The sequence below is a fragment of the Thalassophryne amazonica genome, chromosome 16 (genome assembly GCF_902500255.1).
Source record: "Thalassophryne amazonica chromosome 16, fThaAma1.1, whole genome shotgun sequence".
Classification (NCBI taxonomy): domain Eukaryota; kingdom Metazoa; phylum Chordata; class Actinopteri; order Batrachoidiformes; family Batrachoididae; genus Thalassophryne; species Thalassophryne amazonica.
Genome location: NC_047118.1, coordinates 50,281,147 through 50,301,589, shown reverse-complemented (window position 1 = coordinate 50,301,589; position 20,443 = coordinate 50,281,147). Strand labels below are relative to the sequence as shown.

General features: G+C 38.0%; 1 protein-coding gene across 3 annotated transcripts in view; it reads right to left on the bottom strand.

Moving 5' to 3' along the window:
* Window positions 1-703: 703 nt before the first annotated feature.
* The window catches only part of LOC117527658 (centriolar coiled-coil protein of 110 kDa-like), a 34,988-nt gene continuing 15,248 nt past the window's right edge, over window positions 704-20,443 (bottom strand). For 2 of the 3 annotated variants that reach the window (XR_004565582.1, XR_004565583.1), the window contains exons 9-14: window positions 16,916-17,017; window positions 16,719-16,835; window positions 16,524-16,594; window positions 16,373-16,435; window positions 2,800-2,859; window positions 704-1,361 (exon numbers count right to left, since the gene is read on the bottom strand). Coding sequence is in view for 1 of the 3 variants with exons in the window: in XM_034190098.1 (XP_034045989.1) it covers window positions 16,794-16,835; window positions 16,916-17,017 (144 nt within the window). In the remaining 2 variants the exon portion in view is untranslated. Of the gene's footprint in view, window positions 1,362-2,799; window positions 2,860-16,372; window positions 16,436-16,523; window positions 16,595-16,717; window positions 16,836-16,915; window positions 17,018-20,443 lie in introns of those variants that run through there. The other variant, XM_034190098.1, reaches the window with a different exon arrangement.

The following is a 20,443-nucleotide window of genomic DNA, read 5'->3' as shown; positions in this document are numbered from 1 at the left end:
TTTAGAGGGGGCCATTCGGTCGGCGACACCGGTACCCATTTACAGCTGGGTGGACTGGGACAATGCAGATGAAGCATCACATTCAAGGACACAAACAGGTAGTGTGGCCGGGAGTTTAACCCAGGTCTAAGTATTGGCAACACAACATCTACCACAGAGGAATCTCTAGAAGGATCCAGAAAGAAGAAGCAACTCTGCAGCATCCATCTCCTTCATTTTTAAATGGAGAAATCATTTCACATGCACCGAGGCACAATCACAGTACGGCAAGTCTCACAAGAAACAGCTATTGATTTGCTCTTGTTTGTTTATTACAGAGGAACTGCTCAGTGAAATCGTATGGCTTATTTCATGCATGCATCCTTCCATTTTGTCATGAATCAGACTCCTGAAATTATAATTCTTACAGAATGTATTAGTTTTATAGAAAATGCCACGTTTTTAATAAAAAAAAAAGTAGAGCAGCAACAATAAATCCATAGAACATCCATATATAGTAACTTAAAAAAGGTATAAAATCAAGATGGCAACACAGTGAAAAATATGAGTGCAATAATTAATATGTTTCATAATAATAATAATATTTGCATAAATATTCTTGTGACTCCTTTCTTCAGGAAAAAAGTAGGAAAACTTTACACCACTCAGCATACGTTCAGTATTATCTTAACAACGTTCAGTTTTACTCAGACCCTTTTTTTTTATCCGACTCCACTTCTGTGAATACAGTATAATAATGTAACAGCAATCAACAGCGTTCACAAATACTACATTCACAGTTTCATGTCCATGTGGCATTAATCTGCTCCAAATACTGATACAGTGAAATGTTTCAAAGTACTTATAAAGTGTAAACTCAGCACCATCAAATAAAAAAACAAAGCACAAAGAGGTACTCAAAGCCCTTCAACATTTGATTTAAGCACAAGTAATTACGATATTATAGCAACTTTTCTGCAATGTAAAATTACTGTTATAAGTCACTTTACTTTGACTTTATAGCTACTACAGTATGCTACTATTTAATCATGTAAAATTAGTTTTTCTGACTTGACATTTACCTGCTCAGTCACTGAATACTCCAATACAATCATCTACATACATAAAAGTATTATGACAAACAAGGCAGAGAAGTCAAACACATTCGCTTCATATTATTGTGTAATAACACAAAATATGACAGTTGAAACAATCAGATTATTAGTAGTTCTGACAAGTTTCTGTTATTAATTTGAATGTGATAAAAAACTCAAAAATTCAAGTTCACAGCTCATGAAATTTAGAGTTAACCCAGAGAGTTCCGTTTCTTCAGGCTGTCTGAACGCCTGACTCTGTCCTCTGTTGTCTTTTTGTACCAGCTCCTGATCAAAGGAAACACAGTTTGATTTCAGTTTTAATCAACAACTTTCTCTGTGACACTGCTTTCTCCAACATAAGTAGATAACTAAAATAGTAATTGAGTTATTGCAAAAGTTTGATCTATGAAAATGAATAGCTCTCAATGTATCTGTTATTAGTTAATTTATTAATTTTATCTTTGTAAATAAATGAACTAATGACAGAGGTAAATTCTATACCCATTACTGTACACATAAGAAGAAATAACAAACACTATTGTGTATCATAAGTAACAATCAATCAATCAATCAATTTTATTTATATAGCGCCAAATCACAACAAACAGTTGCCCCAAGGCGCCTTATATTGTAAGGCAAGGCCATACAATAATTACGGAAAAACCCCAACGGTCAAAACGACCCCCTGTGAGCAAGCACTTGGCAACAGTGGGAAGGAAAAACTCCCTTTTAACAGGAAGAAACCTCCAGCAGAACCAGGCTCAGGGAGGGGCAGTCTTCTGCTGGGACTGGTTGGGGCTGAGGGAGAGAACCAGGAAAAAGACATGCTGTGGAGGGGAGCAGAGATCAATCACTAATGATTAAATGCAGAGTGGTGCATACAGAGCAAAAGAGAAATAAACACTCAGTGCATCATGGGAACCCCCCAGCAGTCTAAGTCTATAGCAGCATAACTAAGGGATGGTTCAGGGTCACCTGATCCAGCCCTAACTATAAGCTTTAGCAAAAAGGAAAGTTTTAAGCCTAATCTTAAAAGTAGAGAGGGTGTCTGTCTCCCTGATCTGAATTGGGAGCTGGTTCCACAGGAGAGGAGCCTGAAAGCTGAAGGCTCTGCCTCCCATTCTACTCTTACAAACCCTAGGAACTACAAGTAAGCCTGCAGTCTGAGAGCGAAGCACTCTATTGGGGTGATATGGTACTATGAGGTCCCTAAGATAAGATGGGACCTGATTATTCAAAACCTTATAAGTAAGAAGAAGAATTTTAAATTCTATTCTAGAATTAACAGGAAGCCAATGAAGAGAGGCCAATATGGGTGAGATATGCTCTCTCCTTCTAGTCCCTGTTAGCACTCTAGCTGCAGCATTTTGAATTAACTGAAGGCTTTTCAGGGAACTTTTAGGACAACCTGATAATAATGAATTACAATAGTCCAGCCTAGAGGAAATAAATGCATGAATTAGTTTTTCAGCATCATTCTGAGACAAGACCTTTCTAATTTTAGAGATATTGCGCAAATTTTATATCACTGTGACCAAACTGGTGTTTTCTAACAGTCTGAAAAACAACTTTGGCATAAAAAGTTTAAATAAGTTAAATAAAAATTAATAACATGAAATTATGTAGCACAATTATAAAAACAACAAACACCTGAAATAAAAAATAAAATTTTCAGAACTTTGACGCATGAAGCATAAATCAAGTGTGTCACCCCAACACTCACCCCTGGTGGTTCAACTGGCCTGGGACAGGAATATTTTGGCCTTGGAGTGACTTCTGCACTCTAGGAAGGAAAAGAAGCAATTATTGGAAAAAATTATCCCCCCCCCCCCAAAAAAAAAAAAAATGTAAATTTAAAAGGCAGCCTCTGACCAAATACCTCTGCCAAAGTATTAATTGACACAGTTATCCCCACACAAAGGACAGGCGATGATGGACAAAGTTTTGATCACCTTCCTCCATCGTGGGATTTTAAAGTAGATATGGTACAAAAAGCACAACATGGTAGAGTTTTTGGGACGGACATCAAAGGACAAAAAGAAGCCAGCAGGAGTGGAATGTTAAGAGTCTATCTCACTGGGCACAAATGTTGGAGAGCAGTTGGAGACGCAATTTAGGAACAAACATGAAACACAGGAACAAGCCACAGTGTCTCAACTGGTATCTCACTGAAGTTGCCACTGAGTCAAAACAATGACACATTTGTATACAAAATGTTGATCTCTTCTTATCCAGCTCTGACTGAAAAGTTTAGTTTTAATATTTATTTGTGATGAACCGCGGTCTTTGTCTTCTCTTTACTGTGTATGTTTGGGGGAAAACAGGGTCATTGGCTGGTGGCTTATAAACAATGTTTGTTTTCACATCATTGTTGTGCATAGTTTGGTTCTTTGTTCTGTAGCGGGGAGCTACCTAACTCGCTTCAAGGGGTATCTTGGGGAGGGAGAGAAGAAGAAGTGCCGTCCATGCCTTTTGGGAGGTGCTGCCATCTATTGGTGGCAGTCTTTATTGGATTTTATTTGGTTTTGAATGTTTATTTTTTAATGATTATGCATGTTTATTTTTGATTTTAGATTTGATGTACTTTTTATCACCCTTGGTTTGGTAAGTATGTGAATACATATACAGAATTCAATTCATTTATATTCTGTTTATAGTGAATAATTGACCTTACATTTTTGCTTTTTTTTTATTTTTCATGTTAATCCGTTGCTCGCATCACTCAGCTTTTGGCTTTGTAGCGATTTATGTAATTGAATTGGTTATTGCCTGGAGTTAGTATTTTCATTAAAATAATTTTCTGAATGAAATTGATGAAGAAAAGACGATTTCTCAGCCAAATTTAAATATTTAAATTAACTGAAAGCATAAAATATCCAAATTTTGTCTTAAGTGTAGTGTGAGTGTTGCTGTTTGGATGTCACTATTTCAATTAAACATTTCTTTTCTTTTTTCAGATTTTGAAATTACTTTTGCAAGGATGCCGTGAATAAAATTCCTTTGGGGCTGATTGTGTGTTTAACTTGTTGAGTTCTTTTAATCAGGGGAGTGACGAATGCCTTTGTCTTCTGTGGTGGAAGCATGCACTTTGTGGCTCTAATACTCCCAGCCACATGGAATTGGATGATTTGTTGTTGTTGTTGTTGTTGTGTTTTCAGGAAGAAGGGAGGAGAACCAGTGTGTGGACCAGGGCCTGAATGAGACAGGGAATTTTGGATCCTCCCTGAAGAGCATATTAAAGTACATCAGCAAGGATCTTGGCGTATCGTTAAAATTTTAAGATTAGAATTACCTTCACGTTGCTGTGTCCTCATAAGACACTAGCTCAATGGTAAATTTGGTTGCGTTGGCTAATGCTGCAGACTTTCATGATCACTGTCCCACAAACAAAATTATTGATGTCCCTAACATGAAAGGAGATCATTTTAGTGAGTACTTTGTTAATGTGGGTAAATATGTAGTGAATTTAATTCTATCTCCTGCAGTGTGTTCCGATTATGATGAAAATACAATTGATTTTTTTGGATTTGATGATTATTAAATGAATAATACATCGAGGTGAATTTATGTGGAATAGTAGGTAATATTCTTTGGAAATTGTTATGGCATTTATGTTATGTTATATTGCAGTGAAAATTGCATGTGATTAAATTATATATATACACAAGGTCTGTCAGAAAAGTTTCTGACCTTTTTATTTTTTTACAAACTATATGGATTTGAATCACATGTGATTGCATCAGCCAAGCTTGAACCTTTGTGCGCATGCGTGATTTTTTCACGCCCGTCAGTTGCATCATTTCCTTGTAAGCAGCCTTTGTGTGAGGACGTGTGCTGTGCGCTCCGCGGATTTTTACTGTGAGGAAAATGGCTGAACGATTGGAGCAACGTTATTGCATCAAATTCTGCGAGAAACTTGGCGACAGCCAGGTGGAAACCATTCGGAAAATTAAGATGGCTTTCGGAGATGAAGCTATGGGCATCACACAGATTAAGGAGTGGTACAACCGGTTTAAAGATGGACGCACAGCCGTGGAGAACACGCCGCGCTCTGGCCGGCCATCGACATGCTGAAATGACGAGATCATTTCCAAAGTGCACGCTGTAGTGATGCGGGACGGTCGAGTGACCATCAGAGAAACTGCGGAAGAGGTGGACATTAGCACTTTTTCGGCACATTCAATTGTTACAGAAGATCTGGGCATGAAGAGAGTGGCTGCGAAATTCGTGCCGAAGTTGCTGACGGCGGAGCAAAAGCACCTCCGTGTTGAAGTCTCACAGGACATGCTGGACTTCCACACAAAGTGATCCCAGCTTTATGGACACCATTATCACCGGTGATGAGTCCTGGGTGTACGGGTACGACCCGGAAACCAAATTCCAGTCGTCACAATGGAAGCATTCCACGTCGCCACGACTGAAGAAGGCGCGCCAAGTGCGCAGCAACGTGAAGGTGATGCTGTTTGTTTTTTACTCCTGCGGTGTGGTACACCACGAGTACGCACCACAGGGTCAAACAATAACGAAAGAGTACTACAGGGATGTCCTCCATCGCCTCCGTGATGCTGTACGGCGCAGGAGACCGGAGTTGTGGGCCACAGGAACTTGGCGCATTCATCACAACAATGCTCCAGCACATTCCTCGAACTTAATTCAGACTTTGACTAAAAACCAAACTCCTGTGGTTCTACAGGCTCCGTACTCTCCTGACATGGCCCCTTGCGACTTCTGGCTGTTCCCAAAACTTAAAAGACCATTAAAAGGAACGTATTTTGAAACGAGGGAGGACATTATGGCTGGTTTTGAATTGAGTTGATGAATACGATCATGATGGTGTTACTAATTCCATACGAATAATGACAAAGGTACCTATTCCGCATCTCAGGAGGAACTTAATGCATTGCAGCTGGTTTGACTCATTACATTGATATTATAGATATAGTATATGGATGGTTTATTTCCTATATACGTATATATAAAATACATCACGCATTACCCGTTTGTGTTTGTTGATGGGCCATGGATCACAGTGGGGCTTCAGTACGCGTGTTGTAAGAAAAATGTCTGGTGTAAGTGGTTTGTCATATTTACGGTTGATGCTGGCAGACATTATCAGACATTTGGGAACAAAGTGATTAGCATTCTGTGATCTTGTGAAAAGATCTGTGGTGTTTTTATGTACAGGTAATAATGACGATAGCTACGTAATTAAAAATGAATATATACATGGCTGATAGCCGTGTTAAACATATCTGGCAGCTTTTGAATAAGATTGATCTTATTTTTATGTGAATACTGACATGATGTGGGATGATATATATAACATTATATTTGATTTTGTAATACAGTTATGCTATCTGCAGGTGGCATATGAGGGTGCATTTCACAGGATGGTCCATCTTTGAAAATTTCTGGTTTATTTTCTTTAAAATGGTAGTTCTAGCTTCATTTTTGTGCTATAACAATCTATGTTGTGATTTTTTTTCAGGGCCTCTATTTAAACTGGGTGAAAGGAAATCTAAGATAGAGACAGAGACATAACCTTCCTGATGAAAACATGTAATTACTTTCTAATCAGTGTTGACCACTGGGACATGATCTGTGTTGTTTTGTTCTTATGGCCTTTGTGACAGTTTAGTGGTTTAAGACACAAAGTGACAGATGCACATTTTTTATGTAGACAGACTTCCTGGAATGCATAAAGATTTTCTACTAAAATAACTATGCAGATTTTTTGTGCGTTCGAATACAAACATAATTTTCACACTATGTGTAGAGTCATTTGTTAACGGTTGATTTTGTAACTTCGACATACATAGCATAAAAATTCTGAGATATGAAGAACATTTTGTAGTAAGGTGGAAACATGAAACAAACAGTGATAAAATCTCAGATTACATTGATTTACGTTGTATTTTAATGTGTAATTTCTTGGTTTTAGCCTGACTGAAATGGATATTAGCTTGGATCGTACGGTTTTTTAATAGGTGTTAAGGTGAATCACATATTATATTTAGGGAAAAAATAAATGATAACATGGCAGTTTAGGTTTATGTAATACTTTATGGACAACCTTGTGAAATGTGACCATTGATTATTCTTCTTTTGTGATGTCTTTTCTCCTGTTTTTGTTAATTCGTAGTTCCAGTAGTCACAATCTGTGTGTTCGTTTTTCCGTTGAGGGGATGTTTTCTGTAGTTTTTCTTTGGTGGTTTCTTTGTCATGTGTTTTCAGCTGCTGATCACGCATTTGTGGGTGGTGCCATCTTATGGATGGTTCCCATTGTTTTGGGTGGCTTGGATGTTTTGGGTAAGTGTGAGAGTGGTGGACATCTTTTGTTCTACATTCTTTTTTTGAGGCGGCCACCAGATGGTGCCTGGGTTCATTGTACCTGGTTTATTGTTGAATCTGTGATTTTGTATTTTCACCGGTAAGTTGTTGTACTTGACTACGAATCTGCTTTTATTTTAAAATTTTTTTTTTTTTGGGGGGGTGGATAACATGACTGCCTACCTACTGTCATAGGTGGCAAGCCACTGTGATTATTCTTACTTATGTGGACAACGACGAGCAGTATCAGTCTGGCTATGGTGTTGATAACTGGCAGAGGAGCTGAATTATCTGATGTAGACCCTGAACATCAGAGGTATGGTACTCAAAGACAGGTGTTTTTTAGTGTGAACTTTCGCTGTACATCTTTTGTGGTATCTGTCATGTATTTGTCTTTGTGGTGGGGCCATGCAAACTCAAATTTTAAACTTTATCTGTTACATTTATGCTTTGGTGCACAGCATTAGGCACGGAGGTGCACGTATGGATGGCACTGATTTGAGTCGAATTGGCTGATGTTGTAGCCACACAATATCCATGTGGCTAAAAGCGGGGAGTTTCAAAATAATCATTTACACTAATTGTTGCAAAGTGGCTTCATAAAAAGATAGACAATTGGACAAAGGAATAATCCAGATTATATTTTCGGTGGATACAATACGCAGACTTCACCGATGAAGACCAAAATTTACAATAGCTATAATAATTTGTGAGAATTATTTGGATGATGGTTATAGCAAGATTGTATTAGTATGATTTCAAAATTATTGGAGATGCTTAAAAGGAGCTTGTTAACATTTATCTTGGAACAGTAAAATAATGGATGGAATTTCAGGGGGATTATACCACCAAGTTAGCGAAGGTTTGTGCTGATTTTACGGATGCACCGACCCACAATTTTTCACTTCCGATCCGATCCCGATACCTGAATTGGATATCTGCTGATACCAATACTTTTCTGATCTGATACCAGAGCTCTGTTTGCTTTAATATTATTATTATCATCATTATTGTTGATTTTCTATGAAGATTTTCTTCAAAGTATACCTGAAAGTTCAGCTACAATTTGCCAGAAGGTGCATCTAAAAATGAAAACCTAGAGTTGATGTTTTGGTGAAAGAATTTAGTACTTTTATTTTTTATAGACTTTTATAGCCTTATTTTTATAGACAAAGAGAAAAGACAGCACTCTTTGTCTGTCTGTCTCTCCTTCTCAATTTTCATTTTCAGTGGACCTTTATTGATGTGGGAGATGTATGTTTACATTGTCAAAGCAAGTGTTGCAGAGTAAAAATTAAGTCCTCTGTCTCTGTCTGTCTGTCTCCCTCTCCCTTTCGCTCCCTCTCTGTCTGTCTCCCTCTCTTTCTGTCTCATTTGCGCTCTCTCTTCGTCTCTCACTCTGTCTCCCTCTCTTTCTGTCTCTCGTTTGCTCTCTCTCATTCGCTCTCCCTCAGTCTCTCTTTGTCTCTCGCTGTGTTCATGCTGCGCCAACTTTGAACTTTTGGAAACACAAAGCCTTTCAACTGTAAAATTAGTGTATCATCATCGACACTCACGCACAAGATTTTAATGGAGACTTTTTTCCCTTTCAGCGGACAGAATCTCTGTTCAGCTCCTCCTCGGCTGCACGCAGAGCTGTCTTTTCATAGCATTTGACAGCCTCGGGACAGTGAAGCGGCTAACGTTTTAGCACACATTTTCAGCAACAATTCAGTTAATTTTTCTGAAAATCCGTGCTCGACAAACACACAATTTGAATCCGAGAGCCGTAGTTGCTCCATTAACTACTATTAATATGATGGGAAGGGACTTGATTCAGTATTCTAGGGATTATAGAGTGAAAAGGAGGCCTGCTAGTATTTTACATATAGCATTTGAAAAATATGCCAGCTCAGTAATTAGGGGGTGCCTGATGAATCTAAATTGGTGGTTCTATATTGTGAAAAATGTGGAGGGAATCAATTACGCTTATTTCAATGTGCAAAGATAAGTAATCTGACCAGAGACGCTGTGACTGGACTATATGAATAATTCACAGCCATTTCACTGATGGCTCATATATTTATTCTAGTAAAAAAAAAAAAAAAAATTCACATATTTGTTTAAGAGTGTTGTAAATTACTTCCAAACAATATTGTATCTGACGGCCCTGTAACCAGAGCCCTGACGGGAATTACAGTGTGCTGAGGGATTGGCTATGAATTTGGTATCAACCTAATAGTTGACTGAGGTGGTAGAATATTTGTCAGGTCGCTGGGCTGGTACCTTAACTTTATTTAATTCAAAATGACTTGACTTTAACAGTACCTGTACTGGTTCTGTGTATAAGACATTTGTTTTTCAAATGCATCACCACTGCCTTAGACATTAAATTAGGGGTACAGTCCTCCTATGAAATGTTACAGCAATCTTAAAGCGATACCCATAATTTCCCCTCCTGAAGAAAAACTTGAAAGGAGACCATGGTAGAAGAATTAGAAAGAAGACTGATGTGTTTCTTATTGCCTAATTAAAATGTTGCACTGCTAAGTGTTAACACGTACAGGCCATGATTCTTTTTGGAGATGAATTCTGTGTTTATTTTTCCTTTTATCAATTAATTTTTAATTTTGAGTCACTGATATGGTGTCCAGATTTTTTCCATGATACACTGGACAATGTTGAATCGTTGGTGCGCTTAATCTGGTAATGAAGTCCTGCATACATCATTTTGCTATTGATATAGTACTGCAGTGCCTATAATTTGATTTTGCCCGTACATGGAGAGACTAACATCATACACTTTTATTAATCTTTTGCTATATTATAACATGTTGCAACTGACAAAAGAAGAAGTTAAGAGCGATTGATGACTACTACATCAGCGTGAATAACCGGTATATCTTGTGTTTTATTATGGTCGTATGGACAATTTCATGAGGAACACTAAGAGTTTCTCATGACAATGAGCTCCGTTATTATTATTATTATTATTATTTATGTCCTCAGTGAGACCCTGACTCATTGCATGAGCAGTGTGAGGGAGCATCAGGATGAGGTCAATTGATGGGTGCCTATGTGACTACATGTTTGGCAGAAAATTGATTCAATTGGAATATTAGATCGTACATGAGAACTGAATTATGCCAAAATGATCTTTATTGTTGACATGATAGACTCATGTCCAAGAGGGGGGAGTTGTTAGAAAATATCTGCTAATTCCTTATTTTATGTTAGTGATCAAGTATTCGCCTTTATTATTTGATTGGACATCTCTGAGATCTGGTTTAAGTTAAACATAAGAGTTAAGTGTCACTTCCACCACGCATGTGCAAGTTTTAGATACAGGGGAGGGCTCCCCCTATCTGTGAGAGCCAGTAACATATACACTAACTACACCCACTGTAACGCCCACATCGTATAAACGTGTTGTACAACCCATTTTTCTGGGTCCCCTTCACAAGATGGATGCTGTCCTGTGGGGACCCCGGTCCGGTTTCAACGTGACCTTCAATAAATTCAAAATGAGGAATATATCGATGTGGTTCTTTGTAAGGGGCAGTAAATTACATAAGAGCCAGAGAAATTATAGGTACAATCGGAGAGTGCAAGCCTAGATTTAATGTTTTGGTGAAAGAAAATCCTCCTCTATCACTTCATCATAAAGCTGTATAACTGGGGATACAAAATGCAAAAAACAAACAAACAACAACAACAAAAAAACAAATGCAGCTCATAACTTTTAATGTCCACAGCAAGCAAACTGTTAAGAAACCATAGCGCAGTCCCCCCAAATATTACTTAATATAGTTCAAAACCAAAACAAAATAACCCTTGTTTGGAAATTATTGGCGGCATGCAAACCAACACGGTGCATTACTGCCACCAACTGTTTGGGCATGGAACTGAAACGAACTGAATGAATGGATTCTGAGATGAACTGAATGAATGGATTCTGAGATGAACTGAATGAATGGATTCTGTTGTCAAAAATAACCCTGAAACATTCACCACATGAGGAAAAACCCAGATTTCCGGTAATAAGCCTTTTCACACTCTCATACGCTTCTGGAAGTGATACGCCGAGGTCAAAGAGCAAGAGGTGTAACTGCAGTCTCGAGAAATCATGACTGACTGTGCTGACAGTGAGAATGACAGAAATTTTGAATAGTTTTCACGTTGGAGCGTTGATTCCTTGAAAGATGTTTTGTGAGAACGTGGTATTGGTGTCCAAGGAAGACAAACTGAAGCTTATGCTGCACACGAACTGAAAATTCAGGTTTTGCCTGACTCGACCTACTGCCAACACAGGCAGTATCTATTCATAAAGATAGAATCACCTGATCACGGTTTCGCTTTGCGGACCTATAATCTTGCACACTACGTTTGTATTTCCAAGAGTGTGAAATAAATTATTCGTGAAGAATTAAGTTAAAATTAATCATGGATCTGGCTGGCGAATGGCAGCTGAATGGTGTCTCTTGTAAATAATCATGAAGTAACTGCCTGGTCCAATTCCCTGCATGTTCTGTGTCATTTATTAGGTTTACAGGCACATGTGCCTGTGATTTGTATCAATTAATAATGAACACAGGTGGTATAAAACGCGCTGATTGTATCACAACGGAGCAAGGCGGCAGATTACGCTGCCCTTTTAAAAAGATGACGACGGCAAATCATTCCCCCGACCCGATATCCAAACTCGAGTCCAGCTGGTTGGATGATAAGAGCGGCAGAACTCGACTCATTTAACCCGCGCACTGCTGCATAATTCACTGGGCCAACACGACCCGCTGGATGACGAGCTGTGTGCTGCTGGACGCTAAGTTATATAAATAATTATTTCGTAGTGGATTAATCATTTGCTCTCAGAGATTGGCTAATAAAACCATCTCTATTGCTCTGGAAGCACAGAGGAATGCGTCTTCTTGGGAATGGAGAAAGTGTTTGGGATAATCTCAAAGGTAATTAATTATAATATTTATATTGTAATGGCTTGGTAAAACTGTTGCCTTTTTCACTCCCTTCTTATAAGCATCTGTAAAATTATGTTTATTATAGATTTAGACAGTTGTTTGACTGACGCTGCACTGAATGACTGAGCATCTGTTTACATTTTTACACCTCTCAACCTCTGAACCAGCCTGGTCGCACATGCAAATTTATAGTGTGTGAAAAGGCTTATTTCCAGAAAACTTTCATCAATGAAAATCAACAGTGTATCAAATACTTCTTTTCCCACTGTATTAGCCAGAAACAAAGCAGTTTTGAGCGCCCAGAGAGACCAGCCAGTAATGCGATTGTGCTGCTCTACTCTGATTGGCTGTCACCCAGCCTCCCCCCACCCCAACCCCCCAAAATACAGATTTACTGGGCTTATACTGAGCACAGAGAGAAGGACGGCTACATGAAATGAACATTTCCAAGTCACTGAAAGTGTCTTGGACTTCATTTACATCAATTACAAAGAAAACAGACAGTATGGCACTCTATGGTAATCTGTGTGTAGTAGACAGTTCTCAAAAACTGAGTGACCTGTGCAAGAAGGAGACGAGTGAAGAAAGCCACCAAGACACCCAGACAACCCAGAAAAGATGTTCATGTATTCATTGCTGACTTGTCTGACAAAACAACTGATTATTTTCAGGTACTATACCCAGGCATGCACATACTGGTACTCATGGTGCTTGTGCGTGCTAAAAATAAATGATTAAAATAAATAAATAAATGATTGATGCGCAACAGAAAACAAAACGGAAGTGCTTCATAAGAGGAAAGCAATGACAGATCGTAGGAACTGTGTTTCCCTCTGCCGTGCATCAATGATGTTAGCACCATGAGTACCAGTTATGTGCACCCCCTGACTATACCAAAGAGGCCCATTACTTATGCAACCCATCATCTTGGCTTTTATATTTTTAATTAATTTATATCAAATTGTAGAAATCTGCTTTGAGTTTAAGGAAGATAATTACCTCCGCCAAGGAGGTTATGTTTTTGGTTGGGTTTGTTTGTCTGTCTGTCTGTCAGCAGGATAACTCAAAACGTTTTGAACGGATTTTGATGAAATTTTGTGGAGCGGTTGGAAATGACAAAGGAACAAGTGATTAAATTTTAGTGGTGATCCGGATCACGATGCTAATGCGTTAGCATGTCTATGGCATTTCAATGTTAAAAGTTAGCATTAAGCAGTTGCAGCTGTCATCACGTTCGGGTGCATTTGTTTCAAATTGTAATATTTCTTAAGTGGAGATGACACTTCAAAAAATTAGGGAAAAACTGGTATAAATACCAAAATATACATACAGTATAGTAAGTTGAAAGTGTTTTTATTCATATCACTGAAAAATAAAGTTTGTACAGCTTCTCAAAAGTGTGTTTACTGGAAAGCGCGCTTGCAGTGCTCCATCAGCGGTCACGTGATGCCATGACATCACAGAATGGAGAGTCCCGTCCTTGTCTGTTCGATCAACAACAGGAACAGATGGACCTCAGCATGGACAGTGACGAGATCAAGAACTTTTCTGACTCCTCTTCAAGTGTGGATGATTTCTGACTCAGATCCTGAGATTGTCGCAGCAGTGATTAGACCCTGCAGATTGGAGCTGTATTTTTCAGACGAACATTCAAACCAGGAGCATTCTGGCAGCGAAAATAATGCCGATGGTGTCTAAGTTGATGTTCAAGTGTTTAAGATGGTGTTGAAGGCTGCCGAATATGGAATGGTAAGGGAGGATTTGAGTTTTGTTGCTGCTGTTTATAACACTCTAATTACTGTATAGCATTTTCGATTTGAGCTTCTGTTTATTGCCTTTGTTATTGTCCGGAGCCGCGACAGTGTAGCTATTACTGCGGACCACGGTCATTACCTTCGGGTTTTTGCCGTTTTTGAGTGCCTGGCATTGCATTCATCCGTGTTTAGTTATGTTATCTTCAATGAAAGAATAGGAAATAAACGGTGAAAGTTTTGAAAAAGATCGCCGAAAACAACAGTGAACGTGCCGGCGCTGTGTTTACGTGCCAGCGCCGTGTTTACTACATAAGTTCCTTGACCATTTCAGATTATTGTGAACATATTATTTGGGGTGACATTTTATGTGTTCCTGTGAGCGTGAGAACATGGAGACGTAGAGGAAACTGTCTGCTGTCGGGAGCAAATGCGTGTGTGCAAGCGGAGCGAGCGGGAGCCAGACATTTCGTGCATCACACAACAGTGCGGCTTTCGATCAATCTGCCTGGACTTGATAAGGCTAAAACCTTTCACCCTTGTGTTTGTGCAATATGCTGCGACACACTGGTCAGGCATATCGACAAACAGTCCCTGAGAGCTGTGTTTTATCAAAGTTTCTGCCGCTAAACAAGTGTAAACAACGGCTGCCAGGCGCACAAGCTGATACGGTCTACACGTAGTGAAGTATTTTAGGCTTGGTGCTCAGCGGGAAGCTGATCACGGGGCGTGCACATTTTCAGTGGCGGGACGTTCAAATGTTATATATAACGGGAGAACCGCGTATACTTTCCTAAAACGTTTAGGTTGACCGAATTATATAACCTTTGTTACATGTAATAAGATTATGTTGTCTTTAAGTGTCATATCCACTTTAAATTTATTTTTACCTCCGCCAAGGAGGTTGGAAATGACATGAGGAACAAGTGATTAAATTTTAGTGGTGATCCGGATCACGATCCAGATCCCGATGCTAACGCGTTAGCATGTTCTAGGGCATTTTCAATGTTAAAAGTTAGCATTAAGCAGTTTGCAGCTGTCATCACGTTCGGGTGCATTTGTTTCAAATTGTAATATTTCTTAAATTTATTTTTGTTAATATATTGATAATCTAATGATTATTATATACAATTTTAGAGAAACAGACAAAAAGAAATAGATCACTGTGCCAAGGAGGGAATCTCTTTAGGGTCAGTTACCCTATGGCCTTGTTTAGGGAACTGTTTCATAAATGTTAAAAAATTCATATACGAGTATTTGCAGTTTAGTTGAATAATAAACTGAATTTTGTCTCTTATTTGTTTTTTGTCTATAAGCACATGCAATATCAATATCAGTGCTCACATGACGGTAGCTTCTGGGAAAGGTGCAAGTTGCAAAAAACTGTGATGCCAAGCGCTAAGGATACATGCTATCCAGTCACAGCAGATGAAACTTTTTTTACTACTGAACAAACATCACTGTTACACTTTTTTAGGTTCATGATCCACGGCGTGTAGATGTTATGGCATCAGTGACCCCATGGCCTTGGCGGAGGTTTGCACTCTCTGCGTGCTTATAGTTTTAGATTTTTTTTTTATACAGAGAAGCCTGATTTACTTTTTGCATATGAAATGGCATAAACAAATTAAAATGCGTAAAATACCAAGGGCCAGATACTTTTCAAGCCACTGTATGTTGTAATTTGACAATGTTCAAATAAACTGAACTAACTTGGAATCATTCCACGTCTTATCCCACTACAGAGCTTTCATCAATTACATTCACATAAACACCAACCAACAAAGGTGTGTTAAGAGATCAAATGAAGACCTGTCTCGCAATGGCACCCACGATGCCAAGGTGGATAACGGACAAACCCATTATAGAAAGGAACATTCCTCTAGCCTCCCCAGTTCACTACCAAGAAATGGTTTCAATCAGACAAGGTGTCTTCAGTTATTGTGCAGAAACAAAGTTTACAGATAGACACCCGGACAGGGTGAATAGTTAATGCCTCCCAAATTCATAAAGTGGAGGCATAAAAAGGACATTTACTTTTAAATACAGCAGACAAATTTCATTGTATGTATGTAAAATGACAATAAGGCTCTTCTAATCAACTCAGCCAATACATTGAGATGTCTTGTACACACTCAGGCATACAACAGACAGGAGTTATGATATAACCTCCATCCATCCTAAGTCCAACCTCTTCCACCTGGCTAAAGTAACTATGATGAAAAGAAAAAAAAAAAAAAAAAAAAAAAATTGTTGGCACCTGTTGGCTACGGGGCTTTTTGGCTTCTGTTGCACCTTCCTAGGCTGTGCTGGCGATTCAACCCTGGAAGAACACCACATACATCGATGCAGTAACAAAAATAGGAATATCCAAAAATCAGGTTCCATACAAACAAACTTCCCATTCTCACCTCTTTTTCCTGTCTAAGGACCTCTGTGTAACAGCGGACAGCATCAGCCTCTCTTTACACTTGGCTTTGTCCTGTTTTTGATGACAGTAAAGAAGAGTGTAATCTAATTTCATTATTATTGACAGCATAGCAGGCCGTCCATCACTGAACAGATTTACTCCCTGGTAAATCACCATTCTCATTATTGAAGGTTACCATGTCACGTAGCTTTTTCTCCGCTCGAAGCTCCCTGTCCTGCTGCAGCAAGGCAATCGATCTTTCAAAGGCATTTCAAAAAAATATGTCATGGATGTCATAAAGGGCGACACGTAACTGCAGGGGAAAATAGACATGTTTTGTATAACCACACACAAACAAAACCTGCTGTCAAAAGGGTGACAACCCATTAGTACCTGAGCTCTAACTCTCCTCTTGCAGTGAGAGGTCTTGTGCAGACAAGATACCTTTTTTCTGCAGAGCTTCATCCTGGAATGAGCTGATGAACTCCTTATGTCCTGAGCAAACATAAGTGCAGAAAACATTCATAAAGTTAATTTTAAGCTGCATTTACTTGTTTTCCACTTAGTTCATGGCCCAAACACGCTTTCGGTACTACTTATGGTGACTAAACAACATTTACAATCCAGCCTCCATATACCATGGCCTACGCAAAAATGTATGGTGGTCATTCCAGAATGGTGGCCATAACCATATAAGGATCAATGAACCATTACAGAGGGCTCAACATTTAGAAATGCTCCAATCATATTGAAAAGTATACCACACTGTTTTTTTTCCCCACTCATGATTTTATTTATTTTTCAAATACAATAAAAAACAAAATACAACACTCAGATGAACATGAACATAAACACATTTGCCCGGGTGGCGTCTTGTCAATCAGTTTCCTGAATACTTAAGCCATTTTTCTCATTTTTTTGTCCATTTGAGCTTCCTGTAGTCTCCGTCTGTATGTCAGCTTTTCCATTAAATATATGTCTTCCACTATCGATATCCATTGGTCCTTTGTTGGTATGTCTATTGTTCCCCAGTTCCTTGTTATTGCCTTCTTTGCAGCTATCAGCAACGTTTTGATTAAGTATTTGTCACTCATGTATAATTCCTTCAGAAAAATTACATAAATAAAAAAAACACAGGTTCCAGTGGTACCTTATATCCCAACACAGAGGTCAAAACATCCCAAACATCTTCCCAAAACTTACAAATTTTTCTACATTTCCAAAAAATATGTAAATGGTCTACATCAATATCTCCATACCCTCTCCAGCATTTTTGATGTTTTTTTTTAACTGTTTGCTTTTGATTCTTTGAGTGATGAAGAACCTAATGAGGTTTTTCCAGGCAAACTCCCTCCATGTCCAAGAGCTAGTTGTTGTGTGGTGGACCTTCCACATTTTTTGCCATTCTGTGTCCCTAATTTTTATCTGTAACTCTTTTTCCCCACTTACATTTCACTGTTAGTTGTATTTTTGTCTATGTTTGTTAAGGCTTTATATAATGATGTTATTTTCAGATTAGTATCCCCATATGCTTTTGTCATAATTTCAACTAGCTCACTCTCTTCCATGGAGGAGGCCGCCTGTATTTCAGTTTTATGGAAATTTCTCATTTGAAGATAACGAAAAAAGTCTTGTTTCTCCAGTTCAAATCTCTGCATTAGATGTTGAAAATTGTCCAGCTGCCCATTCTTCTCTAAAACACACCACGCTGTTATCCCTCTAAATGTCCACTGTTTATAATTCTTGTCATATAAAGCAGGTTTAAAGTTTACATCATATGCTATCCATTTAAGTTTTGATGCACTTTTCTGATGTTTGTGTTGTTTGAGTATTTAAACCATATAAAGAGTGTATGTTTGGTTATAGAATCTAGATAAATTTTATTCTTCTCAAACATTCCTCTATCTCCAATGATACTTTGGATGGGCTGTTTTAATATTTTTGTTTCAATATCTTTCCATTTTCCACAGTAGTCTGTTTTGCACCAATAATATAGATATTTTATTTGTGAAGCATAGTAATATTCTCTTAATTTTGGTAATGACATTCCCCCTTTTTCTTTGTGCAGCTGGAGAGTTTTATATTCAACCCTAGGTCTTTTACCCCCCCAGATGAATCTGGAGATGATCCTGTCCCATGTTATAAATTGCAATGTAGTGACCTCTACTGGTAATGCTTGGAATAGGAATAAAAATCTCAGCAAGATATTCATTTTTACAATCTCAATTTGTGATCTAAAATCTGAAGGTAATGTATTCCATCTTTTTATGTCTTTCTGTATTTCCTCTTGCACTTTAGTATAGTTTTTATTGTTAAGTTCTCTAAAGTTCTGTGTTACTTCTACCCCTAAATATTTGATAGCTTTAAGTTTCCAGTTGAGTTTATATTTATTTATGTGTTCAGAAGGAGTGTAGTTGAATTTAAGTATTTGAGTTTTTGATATGTTAATCTTGTATCCAGATAAATAACCATATCTTTCCATCATCTCTATCAACTTGGGAAGTGATGTATCTGGGTGCTCGAGGAAGGCTATAACATCATCTGCAAAAAGTCCAATTTTATGTTCCTCTCCATTTATCGTCGCTCCTTTAATGTCTTGATTTTGTCGTATTGCTTGTGCCAATGGTTCTATAAAAATTGCGAAGAGGCTAGGTGAGAGGCAACACCCTTGTCGAGTAGACCTATGAAGAGTAAACTGTTCAGTAAGATCACCATTTATTTTTATTCTAGCTGTGGGGTCTTGTATATTGTTTTAATAATATTTATTGATTTGTTATTGAAACCCATTCTCTCTAGTGTCAAATATAAAAATTCCCAATTAACACGGTCAAATGCCTTTTCAGCATCTATGCTCGTAATAACTAAATTTTTATTCTCCCTTTGTGCCCGTTCAGTTATGTGAAGAGTTCTCCTAATGTTGTCATGCGTTTGTCTCCCGTGTATAAATCCTGTTTGATCTTCGTCTATTATTTCTGTTAGGAATACATTAAACCTTTTAGAGATGATGGATGTAAAAATTTTATAATCTATGTTAAGTACTGAGATAGGTCTGTAGTTTGTGCAGTACTCCTTATCTTTACCTGGTTTAGGAATAACCGAGATGATTGCTTCTGACCATGAAGCCGGCATTTTGTTTTTCTTTAGAGTCCAATTCAGAGTGCTGTGAAGAATAGGCATAAGTTCCTCTGTAAAGATCTTGTACCATTCTGCTGGAAAGCCATCGCTTCCAGGTGACTTATTTTTTAGTGCTTTTATAGCTTTTTAAATCTCCTCTCTTGTGATATCAGCTGTCAATATATTATTTTGGTACAGTCCGACTGTTGGTAAATCTAGTTGTAAAAATTGTCTGATCTCATCCTCATTCGCAGCAGGGGGTTGTGAGTAAAGTTGTCTATAGAAATCTACAAAAACTCTTTTTATATTTTCTGGGTTGTAGGTTAACTTCCCATTTTCTGATTCTTTAATCTTATCTATTGTGTTTAATGTTTGCCTTTTTTTTTTTTATTCGCATGGCTAACAGTTTTGTGGCTCTGGGTCCTGATTCGTAGTAACTTTGTTTATAAAACACGTTTTTTTTCCATGTCCTCAATTAAAATATTATTTATTAGCTTTTTAGTTTCTTGGATCTGCAAATAGATTTCTTTTTCCTTATTTTTCAGAAACTGTTGTTCGAGTTCCTTTAATCTTACTGAACAGTTTTCATATGTCTGCATTTTCTTCTTTTTTAACCATGATGTTTTGGAGATTAATGTTCCTCGAAGCACCGCCTTCATTGCATCCCACACTACTATTGGTTCTACCTCTCCATTATTGTTCTGTTCAATGTATTGATTAATTTATTTTTTTTGTTTCTTCTACTACTTTTTTGTTGTTAAAAATTCCCACATTTAGTTGCCATAACGTCTGTCTTTTGAAACTATT